At 52.1% G+C, this 17874-nt stretch overlaps 1 protein-coding gene across 11 annotated transcripts in view; it reads right to left on the reverse strand.

The window, feature by feature from the left end:
• The window catches only part of EBF3 (EBF transcription factor 3), a 126574-nt gene that overhangs the window by 101563 nt on the left and 7137 nt on the right, over window positions 1–17874 (reverse strand). For 4 of the 11 annotated variants that reach the window (XM_053910053.1, XM_019424598.2, XM_019424593.2 and 1 more), the window contains exons 1-6: window positions 16539–17199; window positions 16297–16453; window positions 15867–15930; window positions 15108–15163; window positions 12124–12197; window positions 10448–10516 (exon numbers count right to left, since the gene is read on the reverse strand). In XM_053910053.1, coding sequence (XP_053766028.1) covers window positions 10448–10516; window positions 12124–12197; window positions 15108–15163; window positions 15867–15930; window positions 16297–16453; window positions 16539–16672 — 554 coding nt within the window. In that variant the 5' untranslated portion in view covers window positions 16673–17199. Of the gene's footprint in view, window positions 1–10447; window positions 10517–12123; window positions 12198–15107; window positions 15164–15866; window positions 15931–16296; window positions 16454–16538; window positions 17203–17874 lie in introns of those variants that run through there. The other 7 variants (XM_019424604.2, XM_019424591.2, XM_019424596.2 and 4 more) reach the window with 5 other exon arrangements.

The following is a 17874-nucleotide window of genomic DNA, read 5'->3' on the forward strand; positions in this document are numbered from 1 at the left end:
TCGTGACAAATGCCCCAGCCCAGCACATACGCTTCTGACCGCGAGAACGGGAGCAGACAAATCATGTCCTCCCTTAAAGTTAAATGGACTCCTAGACCTTGCTTAATTCACAATCGTGTACGAAAGCCTTTTCGAAACGGTAAGGCACATCCACGTGTCATATCGTTCTCAACCAAGGCAAGTTTATTTTTACTGCCAAGCGTTTTCTGAGACTGTCGTGGGCACGCTATATGCTAAGAGCAGCGCGTCCAACACAAAAGCTTCGGTGGCCAGCAGAAACGGGAGAGCATCCGCCGTTCGTTAGGGCAGCGGGAGAGAGCAGGATGTATCTTTGAGCTGCACAAAGGCACGCCTCTGGACGGGGAACCTAGCCGTTTATTAACTTGCATAACTCATTTATTTGTTCAAAGTAATGATCTTTGGGAAAAGGGCTGTTATATTTAGAACCTGCTTGTCAAATTTAATAAATGATAGTTATTGCCATTTTTTCCCCTGAAAGCAGTTTTCCCAGATCCTTCTCACCTTCCCTGGGGTCCCCGCCGGCCAAGGACCGATGGGCAGCCCACGTCTCGGTAACTGATGGCTGCTGCCCGGTGGCCGGCTCAGGCCGGTGACCTCGGACGGTAGGGATGAGCATCACGTCTAATCCAATCCCCCACTTATTTCCTGACCCAATCTTCCTGATGTCAGAGGACAAATCGCTTCATTGAGAAAATGGAAATGGACGGGCGAGATCCCTTTGGTAGCAATTCCAATAACCAAATATCAGGAAGGAGACAGGAGAGAGGTTGCTGGGGACCACCCCATCCCGGCACACTGATCTGATTTACAAACCTCTCCTAATGTGAACCAAATGCTCTGGGTGTGAATTCATACTTCGCCATAAAACCCTTTCGTTGCTCTGTCTCATATTAAATACCACATATAACTCTCAGCAGGTTTTATGTTGTGTTTCACTGTCAGCAATGGCTAAAGCTGGCCTAACATTTTGTTTGGCAATTAGGAAAATTTGTAGTTTAATTTATTAAACCAAAAAAGCCAACAACTCCGCTGAATGCTGAATTCATTCCATTTTCAGGCCACAGTGTAGTATTCTGCCTTCCGATAATTTAACCGTTCTCCTTTTATGGCCTGTGCTATTTAAATATTCCAAAGAAGTATTTCTGGGGGTGGGAGGTGGGGACCCAAATAATAAGCAAAATGGAGTGACACCACTGAAATAAAGTCTCGGTAAAAAGTTTTCATTTCTTTGCAAAGGAGCCAGCTGTTTTAAAAACAAAAATGGGGGTGGATCACGTAAACTTCTGAAAAACCCACAGACAACATCCAAATACCAAAACACTAACTGCTATGATAAGCTCACGAGTAAGGGAGTTTACTCCAAAGACACAGTCAATGAAAGGGAAAACACTGCCCAGAAACCTTTCATAAAGAAAAAACAGAAAAACAGAAATTCAAAAAGTATTATTAGTGGTTATAAAGCTATAAAAATACATGGAAGGCTCTTAAAATATATTTTAAGTGAAAGAAGCCAATCTGAAAAGGCCACACTGTGTGATTCCAACTCTATGACTGACATTCTAGAGCGGGCACAAGTACAGGCCCAGTATGAAGATTAGTGTCTGCCCGGGGCCGGGGGTGAGGAGGCGAAAAGGCAGAGCATAGATGATGGTTAGGACAGTGAAACCACCCTGCATGACATTGTTGTAGGAAAAGACCTTTGGGACGCACAGCATCCAGAGTGAACCCTAACTAAACAGCAGACTTCGGTTTACTTACAACATATCAGTGCTGGCTCATCAATTGTAACAACGTGCCTCACTAAGGCAAGACGTTACCAAACGGGAATATGGGAAAGACTTTGTACTTTCTGCCCGGGTTCTCGTGTTTCTGTAAACCCAAAACTGCTCTAAAAAAATGAAGTCTGGGGGCGCCCAGCTGACTCCGTCAGGGGAACATGGGACTCTTGATCTCGGGATCATGAGTTCGAGCCCCACCACCAGCCCTGGGCCTAGAGCTCACTTAAAAAAAAAAAATATATATCAATTTTTCCAAAAAGCACTCTCAGACCACCTTGGAATCTATATCAAATGCGGAGGAAGGAAATGCCAAGTAGGGGTGGTTTGTCGCTGGCCACAGGTGTAGACTCCGTGGCCCTGCTCCGTGACCACCCCGTCCTCAGCCCCGCTTTGTGCCTCCTGGTCTTTCTTGTTGGCCACAGGATGTCATTCCACACAGCTGGATGGTCCTGTGACCTGAGCGGCAACAACTTGGAAAGGACATCTGCATAAACTGGTCAGGACGGGATTTGGGTACCTGCACACCACACCCCCGGATACTGAAGGTCTTAGAAAACCCAGGGCCTTCTCAGGGAGGGCCCCCCCCTTCCTCAACAGGACTGGACAGGACCATCCCCGACCCCTCCCCAATGTCTAGCTGGTCTTGTCGGGTGTTGGTTGAGGTGAAAGGGGCACCCTTCCCTGCTGCGCCTTCTGTGCAGGCCCCGTCCCCCACCTAGAGTCAGGGTGACCTACCTGCCTGCCCCCACACGTGCCTCGGGAAGGCGTGCCGCCCACCTGTGCCTACAATCGAATCCCACACTCTTATGCTACACATAGGTCACCCTCGGATGGCCCCACGCCAGGGGCGGCCTGCAGACCCGTTTTCCAGTGACACCACCACATCCAGACCGGCCATTCCTGCGAAAAGTCTCCGTCTCAGTGAAAACTTACATCAGGCTGTGAGGATGTGCAGGAAGCCACTGCTGAAGCCTTTACTCGGACGGGGAGATGGGGGCTCAGGCCAAGGCGGGTCTTTCCCCCTTTGGAACTTCATCATCAGGAGGGCAAATGTTTTCAGGGCCTTAAACACTGCCCAAGTTTTGTCTTGTTTTAACACGGCACCCTGCCCCCCACTGCCTTCTGCTGAGAGAGAGGGAAAAGGGAAAATACAGGCAATGAGGGAGGAGGGAGGAGGGAGGTGGGAGGAGGGAGGAGGCAGGGGAGAGCGAGGAGGGAGGAGGGGGAGGGGGCAGGGAGAGGTGGGGGAGGAAGGGGAGGCGGAGGCAGGGGCGGCTGGAGCTGCCCGTCAGGGCTAACCGAGGCCTCCTCCCCAGATGTGCGAGCAGCTCCCCTCCACACCCAGCAGAGGCAAGCTGGAGCCTACTCCTTCCGTCCGCGGGGCCTGGGCTCTGGGTCCTCCAACGACGCAAACTCTGAGCCCTTCCTTTCCGCACATGTTAAACTCATTTCCTAGTGAATTACTGGGGGAAGCAGGGCTGCCCCTGTGCACGCTCACACGCGGCACTCGGTCCACCGCTGGCTCCACGGCCCCGCGTGCATTTGGAGTGTTTTCTAGCTGAGCAACTTCCAGCCAAGGAATTAGAGGGAGAGTTCTCATTTGTTTTGTTTTTAAAGGGAAAGGGAAACCAGTGATTCAAAAACAACCCGTTACAGTTTCCCTGCCCCAGCCCCCACCGTGCCCTTCATCGAACTGGTCGCAAATGTATAGCATTTATTATGTTGATAGATAGGACAGACTGTTTGCTGAATAAATAGTTTTGAAAACAGCCTCTTCAAGCTTTCTACAATTTAATGAACCCTAGTTACCCCCAAAGACCGAGAAGCTTATAAAATACAATCCCCCCCAAAAAAAACCCTTAACACATAAAATTCCTCTGCTTATTTTTCTAAATTATAGCCATATTTTTATTTTAAAGCATTAATAATACCAGCATAATGTCTCATTATGTAGACTTTTGACCACAAACGTTTTGGGGAGATTTGCTAGGTAGATAAACAAACAAGAGGGGCTTGTGTTCTGGCGGGCTAACGGGAGGGCATGGTTTTCATTTTCTCCGAGCACAAGCTCCAGAAGCTGTGCCCAAGCCCCGGCTAAGCTCCTTGAGTTTTCACTTCCTGCACCCCTACTTGTCAATCACTTCCTGTCTGCAACGACAATTTCCATCATTAGAGCGTGCAATTTTTATCTCCTCCAACGCGCCGCCCGTTGCCGCTGTTAGTTTGAATTCTGATAAATTATTCACCATCTCTGAAAAGTAACCGAAATCACAGCATCAGCGTGAGCCGCCTACATGCACAGGGACCACCACCCTCCCGGTTTGTCTCCTAAACGCTCTGACGAGGCCAGCTCCTCCCGCTTCGGCGGCACGAGAAGGCCTGTGGCCAGCCCCAATTATCTGCTGGTGCACAGAGAGTAATTATTTGCTTCCTGTAAGCATGCGTAACAGAACCCCGAGTTTGGACGGCTTTCCATAAGGTAATCCAATTCATCCAAGCCATCCTAACACAATTACAGGCACTGGCAATATCTTTGCTTTTCACCTGATAAGGCTGCCGCAGAGGCACGGAATGGCTTGCGTCAACATACCTCCTAGAGTATAGCTTCTGACAGGCCCGGCTTCCAGCCCCTCCCCTCCGCCCCCTGCATTTTCATGCCTGCGTGCCGCCCCGGGCTCCTGCTTACAGCAGCAGCAGAGGCAGCAAAGAGGCTTCTCCCTTGCTCAGGCGGTCAAGAATCCGAGTTGTTTGAGAGTGTTGCGGAAATCATGACGAGCGTGTGGCTGCTTTTAAAACCCAGCCTCTGCCTGGCTTGGCCATGGAGTCCTTGCCCAGGCCAGGCACAGCCATAAATCTCCGCGGGCCTCCTCGGCCTAGACCAGAGAGGCGGGCGCTGGGCCTGGTGGTGGCCCCGAACCACCGTGGCGTGTGGGGACAGCCAGCACACGGACTTTGCATGTATGATGTAGACTCTCCTCCGACCCTGGGGCTGCCGGGGGGGGGGGGGGGGGGGGGGGGTGGGCGGGGAGAACAAAGTCGGACCTGTTTCTGGTGTCTCCCTGTGTAAGTGAAAGCACGTCATTGTCAGACAGTAACGTAGTGCTTCCTCTCCTGTTTATTTTCAGAAGTTTATGGAAAAATGTTTAAGGGATGAATGAACTTTTTGCCTCTCCCCACTGGCGTGCCAGGGAATAAAACGGCCATTCACACCTGAGTGTGACAAAGCCAGATGGGGCCGGTGCCAGGCAAAATCAGATTCTTTGTAGCCACATCCATTCATCCCAACTGTGTGTTCCTGTTGCCAAATTCCTGGCCAAGGTCTTCCCTCCGCTGAAGTCCCAGCGTATTCAAACAGACCCCGAACCGCACCGCGCCTCAAACCCACGGCAGAGAGCAAGAGGAGGGCTCCGGGATCCCAAGGCCTGTTCGCAGATAATTATAGTCCCATCTTCAGGAAAACCGAGAAGGGAAGGTTCACACCAAACTGCACTGTTTTCATCGCGTTATGCAGATGAAGTGACGTGATGTCGTTTAGGCAGTTAATAAACAGTCTCCGTGTTGCAGGGCATCCAAATGCTACTGAATAGAACACCCTAGATCCCTGAATGATGTGTAATTAAAATTATTTTTAAAATCCTCCTTGACAGGCCGGGGCTTAGCCAAAATGTAAATGACATTAAAGAAGACAATGAATTTAATTTTATTTAATGTCCCTTTTTGCAGATCCTCATTTACATAGCATTTTTAACAAAAGCGTTGACCTTATAAATGCTGGCATTTGTACAGCTCCCTCAGAGTTGGATTTAATCACGCTCGTGCAAAGCCATGAGGGAGGAAGCTTTAAGTTCTCGGCTTGGAGATGGAGTAGGAATAAAAACAGTGGGTCTGGTCAAATGTTTATCCTCCCCGCTTCTGAAAACAACCTGACAAGAAGATGTAAAGGGCTGGGGAATAGCCCGGTGCTGTTTGTAAGGCTTGGTAATAATCATACATAATCGTTTGGAAATATAGCTAATAAAAAATATAATGAGTGTTCAGCAAAATCGGCATTAGGCCCAAATTACATGATATTAATACTTGAACAGGTGCAGAAAGGCGCTTTAAATGAGGTAAATGAATAAAATGTCCCAGAGCACAACTGTGTGTGCTGACAAAAAGTCAATGCCATGAATAATTCAGCGAGGGGGACCGCCAGCAAAGGTCGGCTCTCTTTGACCTTTGTGACAGGAAGTGAAAGGAAACACTGTTGACTAAAAAAAAAAAGAGAGAGAGAGAGAGAAAGAAAAGAAAGGAAGAAAATCTCCAATCGGTCTTCAGCTACCGTTCTGCAATCACTTTAAAGGTGTAAAGTTAAAACGTGTAAATGAATCAAGGCAAGGCTGGGGGGGGGGGGCAAGTTAAAATTGTTGGTAGTTAGCACATCAGAGTAAGGACAATGTGAAATCACAGACAATGAGAGGTTAAGTAAATAATATTTTTCTACAACCCCACGTCGATTATGTATAAAAATCTGAGGTCAGCCGAAAAGTATTTTCAGAGCCCACAGGGTTGAAATTCTGTAACAGCTGTTAAATATGACAAAACTTCCCTCCCCATCCCCCCCCCCCCCCCAAAACTAAAGCTATTCCAAACTCTGTATGAAAGAAAATGGGATAAACAGATGTCTGGCTTCCAGACAGGAAAGTAGGACAGACTTGGAATGAGAAGTCTCCCCGACTCTATAGACCGATGCCAGATTTACCGGGGAGGGGGCGCTGCCTGCCACGGAGGTGCCAGCGAGCAGGACGCCTGAGACGGTGCCATCTGGAACCACCCCGCCGAGCACGCTCCCGGCACCGCGCGAGCACACGGCGTGCGACCCGGCCCGCGTGGACGGTCACGGCGCCCGGCGCCCGCCGCTTCGCGGGCTGCAACACGTGGGCCCGGGCGCCCCCGGTCCACCCAGGGGGGCCAAGTGCGCCAGGGAGGCGAGGGCGCGTGCCTTGCTGGGCACCTCCAGGAGGGCCCCGGGCGCGCTCACCAGGATGGCACAGGGGGAGCACGAGAGCCAAAGTGTGGTTCTGGTTTAGCAGCCACACCGACATCCTGTAATCATTTACAGCCCTTGGAATGTACGGGTGAAACGAGAGAGATTTATCTGTTCATAGTTGGGATATGTGGACAATGGGTGTTCCTAATGAAAACCATCTGCTTTTGTGTTTTCCCAGAAAACATTATTCCATGAGGAAAATGATACTCCCATCCTTTTCAGGAACACCGTAAGAAATTACATATGCATGTGTACACACACATACACACACACACACGTGTACGTGGGTGCGTATGCACACGCACACCTTTCCCTCCCTGCGTCTGGCTCCCCACAGGTCACCGCGATCTACCGTGGACACTGTCCCGTCGCGTCCACTGACCGTGCTTTTACTTCCCAGCGTTATGCCTCTCCTTTCCTTTACCCCACAAGTCGTGACGTTAGCTTACGTCAACTGCGGTGTAATTGTATTTTCAGAGCTATAAAAGATGTTTGTCTGGCATTGTTTTATGAGGAAGACGACAGTTAACGTAGGTGAAACCTTCACGGTAAATTAAAAGGGTTTGATAATACAAAATATCCTCACTTTTCCCCCCTTCTTTCCTCTGAAGCGCGTCTTCCATGCTGTTCATGAGTATTTAATGCTTCTGAAAGACAACTAAGTTGTGTAATTAATTGATTTAAGGCATCGGAGTCTATAGAATGTGATTTCCCTGCCAGAGCGGGAAGCTTACTCCTCTGTTCTCATAACACAGAGAAGCAGTCTCAGCGTGCCGGAAGAGGCTCGGTGTGGGTTAGAACAAATGTGGGCCCATTGATCTCAATTCAGGTTGGAATTATTGGTTTATATCCTCAGGACAAATATGCCTTATCTGGTCAGAACCTGCTAAATGTATCCAAAGGCCACAAGGAGCTGGCGAAGCACATTGTATATAATTCTTTTTTAAGCCAACTAACCAAGTGATGACATTGCTGATGGGGACCTGTAGACTGACTCACCAATCTGATGGGATCTTTTATCCTGCAATACTCCAGAGGGAGCACAGGCTAGCAGCTCAACATGAGCGACTAATTTTAGGAGGCAACACCCCCCCCCCCCAGAAATGACTATCATTATGGAATTGAAACTCATCTCAGCTGTGAAAGACTGCACCTCTCTAAAGATGTTCCCCTCCTGCAGGTGTTTTTTTTTTTTTTTTTTTTCTTTCTCTGATTAACACAACTTGCCCTAGTGAACACGAGATTCTTCGCTTTCCCCCTAGAAACAGACCTTAAACTGGAGGAAGAGCCAATACGGCAACGGTTTCACGAGCATCTCCATCGGGCAACAAAATTAGTGTTTATCCACTGTCAGTGACAGCTCTCTTAAGAATGCTAAAAATGTACATTCTGTCATTACTTCTTTTTTCTTTTTAAATACATGAAATTTCCAAACTGGTTTCCATACAACACCCAGTGCTCATCCCAAAAGATGCCCTCCTCAATGCCCATCACCCACCCTCCCCTCCCTCCCACCCCCCCATCAGCCCTGTCTGTTCTCAGTTGTGTCTGTCATTACTTAAGAAACTATCCTTACCTCAAAATCCCTAACATGGAAGGTGATTAAAATTCCTGTAAAATTGTCATATCTTTGAATTTAGAAGCCAAGCAGATTTTTCATCAATAATTAAGACCTCCAAAGCATTGACGCCAGGCGTAAATGGGGCTGCAATCCTCCTTATTCAAATAAACTTGGTAAACCCATTAGCCAAATGTTTTTACATTTTTCCCCTCCTCTCACGCTTCTGGAATATCAAACGATCACACACTTCTCTTAGACTAGAAAGGTAATCTCGGCACACACTTCAATTAACCAAATAGAAGAGAGCATCCAGACAAGAATGAAAGGGGACATTTCTGCATATCAAGGGAAGATATTTCCCACCGCGTGGATTAAAACTGAGTATTAAAAGGTATTCAGTATCAACAGTCGATAAATGATTGAATGGTACACAAACCCAACGTGATTTTGAAGGGAACACACAGTATCCCAAACGTTCGTGGAATCGGCACGACCCCTCCGTTATTGTGCTGACGACGTCACAATTTAAAAGGAAGTCACCTTTCTAAAATCTCACCATCTCACCAACCGAAGACAACCCAAAGAGGCACGCCTCACAATCCTGCATTGCCAGCAAACACACACCGCCTCTTCAGGCATCTCACGCTCAGACAAGATTCCAGGAGCTGCTCAAACACTTTTAGCCAGTCAAAAACAAAATAAAATGAATTCGGTGACGAGACGACAATCCAAGGCCGTACGATTTCCATAGCCACCACACTAAAGACAAATATAATTCTATTGATTTTTGGAGTTGGAGTTCTATAAAGTGTTGAACTTGTTCTCAATTGCCTGAGTGACGGCCACAACTGGTCAGCCCTATTTGATTACTAATAAGAGAGCTGTCCTCTCTGTCAGATACCGAACATTCTCCACTAAGCAAACAGCTATCCCAGCTAGTTAAACATTAGCATTGCTCTCCACTGGTGGTGCATATTTCTTTAGGCTTAACTCATAGAGTTTTCCGGGTTTAATTTTTCAGACACTGGACAGCAAAGTTCACGATCAAAAGATAACTTTGTAATGAAAGCTGCTGAAATTCAACCCCTCTTCAAAACCGTCTAACCCTCTGCCTCACAAAACTGGTGTCATATGTACAAGCCTAACATTTATTCGATTTGGGTACCAATTGCGAAATCTGCAGTCAATCACACACTGGGCCTCTTACTGTTCCTCCCACTGTTGGGAAGAAAGGACTCCTCCTCTCCTCCAGGTCACCGAAAGCCAGCGATTTGGGTGAGTGTTGGAAGAGGAGGGTGGAAGGGGATGTTTTTGTTGTTTCGACCAAAGCAATGCCAAACGCACGTTAGCACTATTAGGACTAATGATTAGTATCTTAAAAGGATGCGACGTTGCCCAAGGAATATGATAAATCGCAAGATGAAAAGCAGCAAGGTAAAGAATGCATACAGCTCATCTAGTTATGGAAATTAATGTTGGAAAATGTAACCAGCGTGTGTAATTAGTTTCAATTATAACAACTTTGGTTTGTTAGTTACATATTTGCTACTTGACATAAAGCGACAGCCACAATTGGAAAAAAATTAGGAGACATTTTGCAGCTAATTGAGAGCAGATTAAATTCATTCTAACACTGGGCAACAATTACAACAGTCAACGCCACCCAAGTCTCAACTTCAGCTATCATCCGAGATAAAAACAAGGCAAAAATGAAATACTTGTTAACAAATTAGCAAAAAGCATTTTATGACATATCTCTGGGTTGAAAGCCAGCAAATCTCTAGGCATAAAGTGCTCCTCACAGTGAGAGCAGTGGCAGATGATACTGCTTCCCTTGACAACTCGCAAGCAATTACTGAATCCCCACAGAGCGAGCCACCAGGTTTCCCAGTCAACCCACCTGTGCATGATAACGCACGCGGACAACAAATGGTGCAACTCGCAAGATGAGCTCCACACCAGACTCCAAAAAAACGGAGCAGCTAGAAACCGAGCACAAGCGAAAGGGCTGGGCTGCTGCTGCGGGTTTGTTTTGAGAAATGAAGAAGTCATCCTTACCTGTCAATGATTACAGGGTCTGAGGGCGTTTCGTTTCTGTTGCCACAACTTTTCTTGTCACAGCACCGGCTGTGGAGCAATGGTAAACACTGGTTTCAGTACGCATCGCGTCCTTTTATGCCCAACTTGTAATTTTTTTTTTTTTTTTTTTTTTTTGAAGCCTGACACTAAAGCGGTCTGAGTAGAGACAACAAGTTCTCCTACCACAGCAGTCTGGCAAACGTAAACCCAGGGAGCTCGTGTGCTCTGCGGCTACACTCGTGATGTAAGTTTCTACCGGAAGGAACAAAGTTGAACAGTGTCTGGTACCCTAGGAGAGCAGCCCGGCTCCTACAGAAATTCTGATGCTAAAATATGGAAAGCGTGTTCGGTGTTTGTCTTTGCAATGAACTGAGGAGAAGGGGAGGCAGGAGGCTTGGGAATAACTTTTCACAGCTCCCGCTTTTGTTTACCTCTAATTGTCAAGCTGTTATTTCTGGAAAAGGTGCAAGATGCCACCTTCAACCAATATTTCTTTTGGGCATTTATTAATTATCACCACAAAGGCACGCATCAATCTATCAGAAACTTCCATTGTTCCTTCTTTAAGCCCACCTTAACTCCGTTATTGAAACTTTAATTAAAGCAGAAATGAAACAAAAATGTTATGCTTCTTGCATTTTAAAAAAGCATACTTGTATAATGGTTACATGTCTAAATTAGCTAAATTAACACCATATGGTTGGCAAAGTATATAAAGCCTTTTAAAGCTGACAGCTAAAGTGATTAAAGAAAGTCTACAGTCTTCCACTTAGAGCTTAAATCACATCTGTGCGCTTTCTATGTTAATTGCAGTACATGCAGAAGTGGATAATAAAGAAATTCCACTTTATTGGTTGTAATTTATATTTATTACCTGATATGAGAAAAAGTCAGCTTTTGTATATTAGCGCTGTAACAATATGTCTGCTCAGAAATGGCATTTAGGCAACAGGCACCGTAGCCAGGCAGAGTATGCCCCTCAGAGTCTGCGGCCTGCTACTGTCGCCTGCAGACCCAGGCCCTTGCTACGCCTTGCAACTATGTTTCACATGCCGCACATGCAAAGTCAATGATGCATTTTTATTTGCCATGTAGGGGTGAGACTCTGGTGGTGCTTAGAAAAAAACAGGTGGGAAACTGCTCTTCTGACAGAGATCTCAAGGAACGCGCGCGCAATCTAACAACAATATGGACGAGGCATCGCCACTCTGGGGAAGAGGTTAACTGACGGAATCACAATCCAATTCTCACATAGGCTAGCGCTGGCATAAGTACAGAAGAGTTTCCTTTTTATCAGTAACAGACAGTTGCAGAGCTCGGGACGCCAGTGCTTGCGAAGGAAGCAGTAAAATGAGTCCCAGCGCTGACTCCTCCGGCTCCGGGGACAGAGGCGTCACCCAGGACCCGTTTTCCTTTTTGACTGCACGAGTTAATCCGCTCTGCTGAGCAGCCGGTGGCGCTGGCCGTCTCCGCCGGGGAGGGAGAGAGGAGAACGGGCTCCTCGGTGGCTCGGGGTGCAGACTCGGGCCGATTGCATTTCAATCGATGCCCGGCCCGAAGTTGGGCGGGGTGGTGGCGCCTGCAGGCAGCGTCCTTTGTGGACGCAGCTGGCGCCGAGGCCGCCCGCGCCCCCACTGCCCGCGCCCGCCGCTCACCTGCACATGATCTCGTGGGTCAGCAGCACACGACACATCTCCGGGTTCTTGTCCTGGCCCTCGTACACGATGGCCTGCGCGGGGGGGGGGACAAGCAGAGGCGGGGGTTACGCGGCGCCGGCGGCTTGGGCGCCCAGTCGCCCCGGGCGCTGCGGGTCTCCCGGGCGGCAGGTGCACTGCGGGCCAGGGGAGGCGTCACGGCCCAGCCGGGCCACCGTCCCGGCAGAGCCCCCTCCCCGCACCACCCGCCCCCCGCCCGCCCCGGGGCGCAGGGCTAGGCCGCGGCCGGCCTGCTCTCCCGGGCGCCCGCAGGGCCTGCGCGGGGCCCGGGGGTCGGGAGGGTGGCGGCCGCGCCGGGGCTGGGTGCTGGAAGTAGGGGTGGGGGGAGGCGGGTAGGGAGGCCCGGGCGCAGGGCGCGAAGGGGCTCGGGGCGCCGGGGCCCCCTCGGCTGGCCGCGCCGGGCCGCGTCCTCGGGCCATTGTCTCGCCGGAGTTCCAGTCTGCGTGCTGCAAACAGCCGGCGCCGAGGAGCCGCGACCGCCGCAGCGGCCGCGCGCCCCGCTCCTCCCGGCCTGCCCGCCCGAGCCAGGTGCCCGCGGTGGGCGGCCGGGCCCGGGGCGCAGCAGCCGCACGTGGCCGCGCCGGGCGCCCCCGGGAGTGCTCAGGGCCCCGGGGCGCCCGGGCCCGCGCGGCCACGTGCTCCTCGCCGGATGATATTTGCAAAGAAAGTGCTAATGGCCAATCTGGTGTTTATTTTGAAACTGCTAACAATGATTTTTCTCGGGTAAAAAGGCAGTGTCTGCGCACACGCTCGGGTGGGTTTTGAGCAGAGGCTCCGCCAGATGGTGCGAAGGCCGAGGTGCGCTCACGACCGCGCGCGGCCCGGCTCCGCCGCCGGGAACCCGAGCCGGGGGCCGCCCGCACCAGCCCCACCGCCGGCCTCGCAGAAAAAGGAAAAAACGGGGGGAAAGGTCACTGGGGGAGGGGCAGGGGGCGGGGGCCGAGAGCCGCAAGTTCCCGGCAGAAAAATTCCACGGAAGGGGGAGGGGAGTCCCCTCTCCAGTTCCCTCCCCCCCGGCACCGAAAATTATCTGGAAATTACTTCCAATCTCCTCGGGCACTTCTCACACTTGCCTCCAGTTCCAGGCGGACAAAGCCCTTTCTCGACAAGGCCCGAGGCTGCCCTCTGGGAAGCGGGAAGGGTCCCCGCGAGCCCCTCCGCCCCAGCCTCCCTCCGGATCCGCTGGGAACCACGGCAGTGATGGGCCGCCTGGGGCTGCGGGGCGCTTGGCCGCGGCAGGCGCCGGCACTTCTCAGAGCCCGGCTTGTCCTCCGATGGATTCCCGTATTTATATTTGATTTATTTTTTATTTTGTAGCACAAACAGAAATCCATAAACTGTCGGTTCAGCGCCATTGACTCTTTGATCAGTTACTGGGCTATTTCTTTCCTTCTCCCCCCCCCCCCCATCCCCGTCAGTGAGAGGAGATTAAATGCCTTTATTTTCAGCCCTGTTTATGTTGCAAAGGTGCACGGCTAAATGAACAATGAGAGTACATTGAAAACGAAGCCGCCTCCTCTATGCAAACCAGAGAAACTCACGGCTGCCTGCACCCACCTCTTAATTAGACCACTGCGGTTCCGACAACATTTAGCCCTCCTGTACAAAGGAAATAGACGCACCCTGCCAACCAGCAGCCCCGTTTCGAGGCTTCTCTGAATCCCAGTGAAATAATCACCAAAGGGCACACAGCTGCCTCCGTCTTTCTGACAAAGACACTACTTTACCTGTAAGATCGGTTTTACCCTGAGAGAAAACCAAAGTGTTTTACGCTGCAGACGTTAAAATCCAACGCGCTTGTTGCCTAGGTCAGGACCAACTTTTTAAAGGGGAAGTAAAATCCGAAAAAACTAACTGCTGTGCCGAGAGTGGGAAGCCTGCGTCCTGGGCTGCAGGAAGCACCCAACTCCTGTCCTGCTTGGCTCACCAACCCCTAAAGTTACCATCAAAAACGGAGGTGCTACTTTCTACTTGCATTTCCAAGCCTGAAGCCCACCTCGGACGTCTAGTTTAAATCCATCTGTGCCTAGTGGATTTAATTTTCGCATGGAACTTGCCCCTCCCCCAACACCATTTTAAGAAAAGTGGGGGTGGGGGGAGATCTTTACAACGACTAACAACAGTACCACCCAGCACAAAACCAGCCAGACTGCACACTGTCAAAAGGCAATGAAGTGCCTTTCTGCACTTAATCACATTACTGATAGCCAACAGTTATCATCGGAAAAGTTGACCAAGACAGGTTAAATAATTTAATAAGGAACTGCTTGTAATTATGTTATTTACAAGGTATGACAGAGGGTGGGAGAGGGGAACAGAGGCAGCTCCCAGAGCAATGGACGGGTGTGGGTGACCCCTGGAGCTGGGAGTTTGAATTATGGAGAGGGGAGGCTGAGAGGTGAAGACGGGCTAGCAGAGAACAAGGTGACTTTTCACCCCAACACATTTCACTTTTAAATCCAGATCAACGTCTCGCGTTACTAGACCATCACACCGGAAAGGGGGGAAAAATGAACTAATCAAGCCCAACTCAATGGGCTTTGGAAAGGACTTAGTTGCCTTTGTTACAGAAAAAAAAAAATATATCAATGAAATGATTCCAAGCAGAGAGAGAGAAACATTTAAAGATATACAAGAGGGGGAGCCTCCTGAAATTTCTCTGTCAAATATTAATTACCATAGCTAATTAAGACAGAATTGGATTCCACGCACAAGCCACCTAATAGAGCATATATGTCCTATTGTGATGACAACAGTAACTACTTTACCAATCGCATCGTTTATTCCAATAAGTATGGAATTCTCATTAGCATGTCAAGGAAGCCAAGTGGAAAACAAGTCCAGAGACCCGTCTGCCCTCCTCTCAACCCCAGGACAACCCAGCTGAACAGTGGAAAGTAGTGTGGAAGCTTAAACTTTCTCACCTGTTTGGTCATTGAATCTATGAGGCGCACATACAGGTCCTGCTCCGTTCTGACTCCTGCAAAAAAAACAGGGATAAATTCTCATCAGGATTTTAGCAAGGGCACCTGGGGCACGGGGCTGCTGCTGCCGCCGGCCGTGATGCAGCAAAACTCAGCCATGCCCTTTAAGAGGCGAAAGGGAACCCCAATCGCTTCCCCTGCTCTGAGTTTCTTTTCGTCATCCGGAACCTCTAAGACTCTTAGGGTTTGCACTGGAAGGTGCAACAAATTTGCCAGGCTGCGAGCAGGCCCGGTGGCTGCACCGGGTGGGCCCATGTGGTCATTTATTTTTAGAAAACAGAAAGCATGAAATGGAAACTGAGTGAGAGTTTGAACTCTTTCTAGTGTCTCTCGAGGATTTTTTTTTTTTTTTTCAAAAACTCGTGCACAGGAAGTCAGTTCCGCTCCGCTTATGGAGCTGCCCCCATCTCCATAATTAACATTAATTTGCAAAATTGAAAAAAGTCACTTAAAAGTGATGTCCTCCTGAAGCCCCATATCGATCCCCCTTTTTACTTTCTGCTTCGAGCCCCACCGGTTAATCATGTGAAGTGCCATCGACTTATTGATCGTTTATGTTTTGTTTTCCTTCTATGCCACGAGAAGATTTCGTGTTTACGTCCGTGTCATTTTAATCTCGCAATCTTTGTGTCCGTTAGCCGTCTCGGGAAAGGAGGGCGAGCCCGGGCGGGGCGGGCGGCGGCGGCGGCGGCCACTTACCGTTGCTATACAGCAACTGCAGTTTATAATGGATGCCGTTGTTGGTTTTCTCGTTGTTGGGCTCCTGAAAGTAACGATAAATAATTGCGTTTAGTGCGATCGGCGTCCGGCGCGGCCACCGCGCTCGGTCCCCCTGCGCCACCGAGGCCCCGCGGCCTCACACATGGCAGGACTCGTAGCTGGGAGCGGCGCGGTGATGTCACTTTCCCGCTGGAAGCCCAGCGTCCTCCTCGCCCCGAGCGAGTCCGGGGGCGCGCAGAAGTTGCGCAGCCCCTCGGCGGTGGCCCGGGCGGCCGCACGTGGCGGCGGCGGGGGCGCCTCGCCGAGCGGTCCCCGCCGCCGAGGGGGGCACGCGGGGCCACCGCGCGCGGGCACCGCCCGCCTCCCACTTGTAGAAAGGTGGAAGGTGTGATGGTGTGCGGGCACTTACTTTCTCTTTCTCCACGAAGTCCACAAAAGCGGTCCTTTCGATCTCCACCGGCTGCCCCTGCCTGTCGTAGAGCGCCAGCACGAAGTGGAAGAAATTGGACTTCCGGAGGTTGGAGGGCGGCTGCTTCTCGAAGTGCGCCCGCGCCAGCCCCACGCCGCTGCGGGAGGAAAGGGACAGCGGCCCGGTGAGGAGCGCGGCGGCCGGGGCCGGGGCCGGGGCGCGCGGGGGCGGCCGGTACGTACCTCTGCGCGGCCGTGTTGGCGTCCACCACCCCCGCCGTGTGCATCCACGAGCGCACCGGGTTCATGCCGCTGCCCAGCGGCTCCTCCTTCATGGTCGTCCCCCCGCGCGGAATATTCTCCTGAATCCCAAACATGAAAACTGCTGGCGGCGGCCGCAGCTCCCGGCCGAAAGCGCTTCCGCGAGCAGCGGCGCTCGGGGCTCGGCGGCAGGCGGCTACCCTGGCCGCGCTCGCCCTGCTCGGCGCCTGCGGTCCGGCCCCGCCGCCGGCTTCAGCCCGTCCCGGGCAGGCGCCACATACACCAGCGGCCGGGGCGCTCCGGACGGCCGGGGGGGCGCGGAGGCGGCTACACCGGCGGCTACACCGGCGGCGGCGGCGCTTCGGAGGAGCAGGACGCGGTGGCCGCGGCGGCGGTTGTTGTTGTTGTTGTTTGCAGGCGCGCTCAACGTGGTGTCATCCTAGCCAGGCGGCGTCCGCGGCTGCAGGACACTGCGGGATCGCCCGCTTCTGGCGCGGCCCGCCTGCTCCAAAGACAAATAAACGGGGCAGTGAGTGCCGCGGCGCAGTCCCGGGCGCAGGCGGGGCGCGGCGGGGCCTGGAGCGGCGCGCGCAGCGGACGGAGGCGCACAAAACTCAGCCCTCTCTCCCCGAGGAATGGACCCTTTCCCGGGAGCCAAAACTCGAAGCCCCCGGGAGCGGCGCTGTCAGAGGGTGACGTCGGGGGGCGGCGCCTGCGCCATATATGGGAGCGGCCGCCCCTCGCCGCGCCCCTCGCCGCCGCCGCCGCCGCCGCGCTCGCTGACTGACTGCCTGACGGCGCCGCGAGCCGGCCCGAGCCCCGCGAGCCCCGCGAGCCCCGCCGCCACCGAGCGCCACCGCGCGCCGCCGCCGCCGCCCCCGGCCGCGCTCCGCGGCTCCTCGCGCCCACCCGCGGCCCGGGAAGTTCCCGCTCGCCCAAATAAAGCTCGAAATGAAACAAACAGCCAGTGCACAATCGCTGCTTGGCCCCCCAATACCTCCTCCCCAAATCGGCCGCACGGTCCAAACACTGTAGGGAGGAGGGGGTGAAGTGCCGAGGCGCCCCAAGTTGCCCAAATGCACGCAGTACATGCCACGGGGCCTCAGCGCGCCTTGGGGCGGCCCGAAGGGACAAGTGGGTAGAGGCGGGCAGGCCGCAGGGAGGGGGCTGCAGGGGCCAGCCTCCGAGTGGGGACGGGGGGGGGGGGGGGGGGAAGGGGGGAGGAAGGTAGGTGGGGGCGGATGGAGAGGGCAGGGCTCCCTCGCCAAGGCGGGGCGCGCAGCTCAGCCTGGTTTCTAAACAGACCTCAGGCTGCTGG

Source organism: Panthera pardus, unplaced genomic scaffold (assembly GCF_024362965.1).
Source record: "Panthera pardus isolate Hobbes unplaced genomic scaffold, ASM2436296v1 HiC_scaffold_22, whole genome shotgun sequence".
NCBI lineage: Eukaryota > Metazoa > Chordata > Mammalia > Carnivora > Felidae > Panthera > Panthera pardus.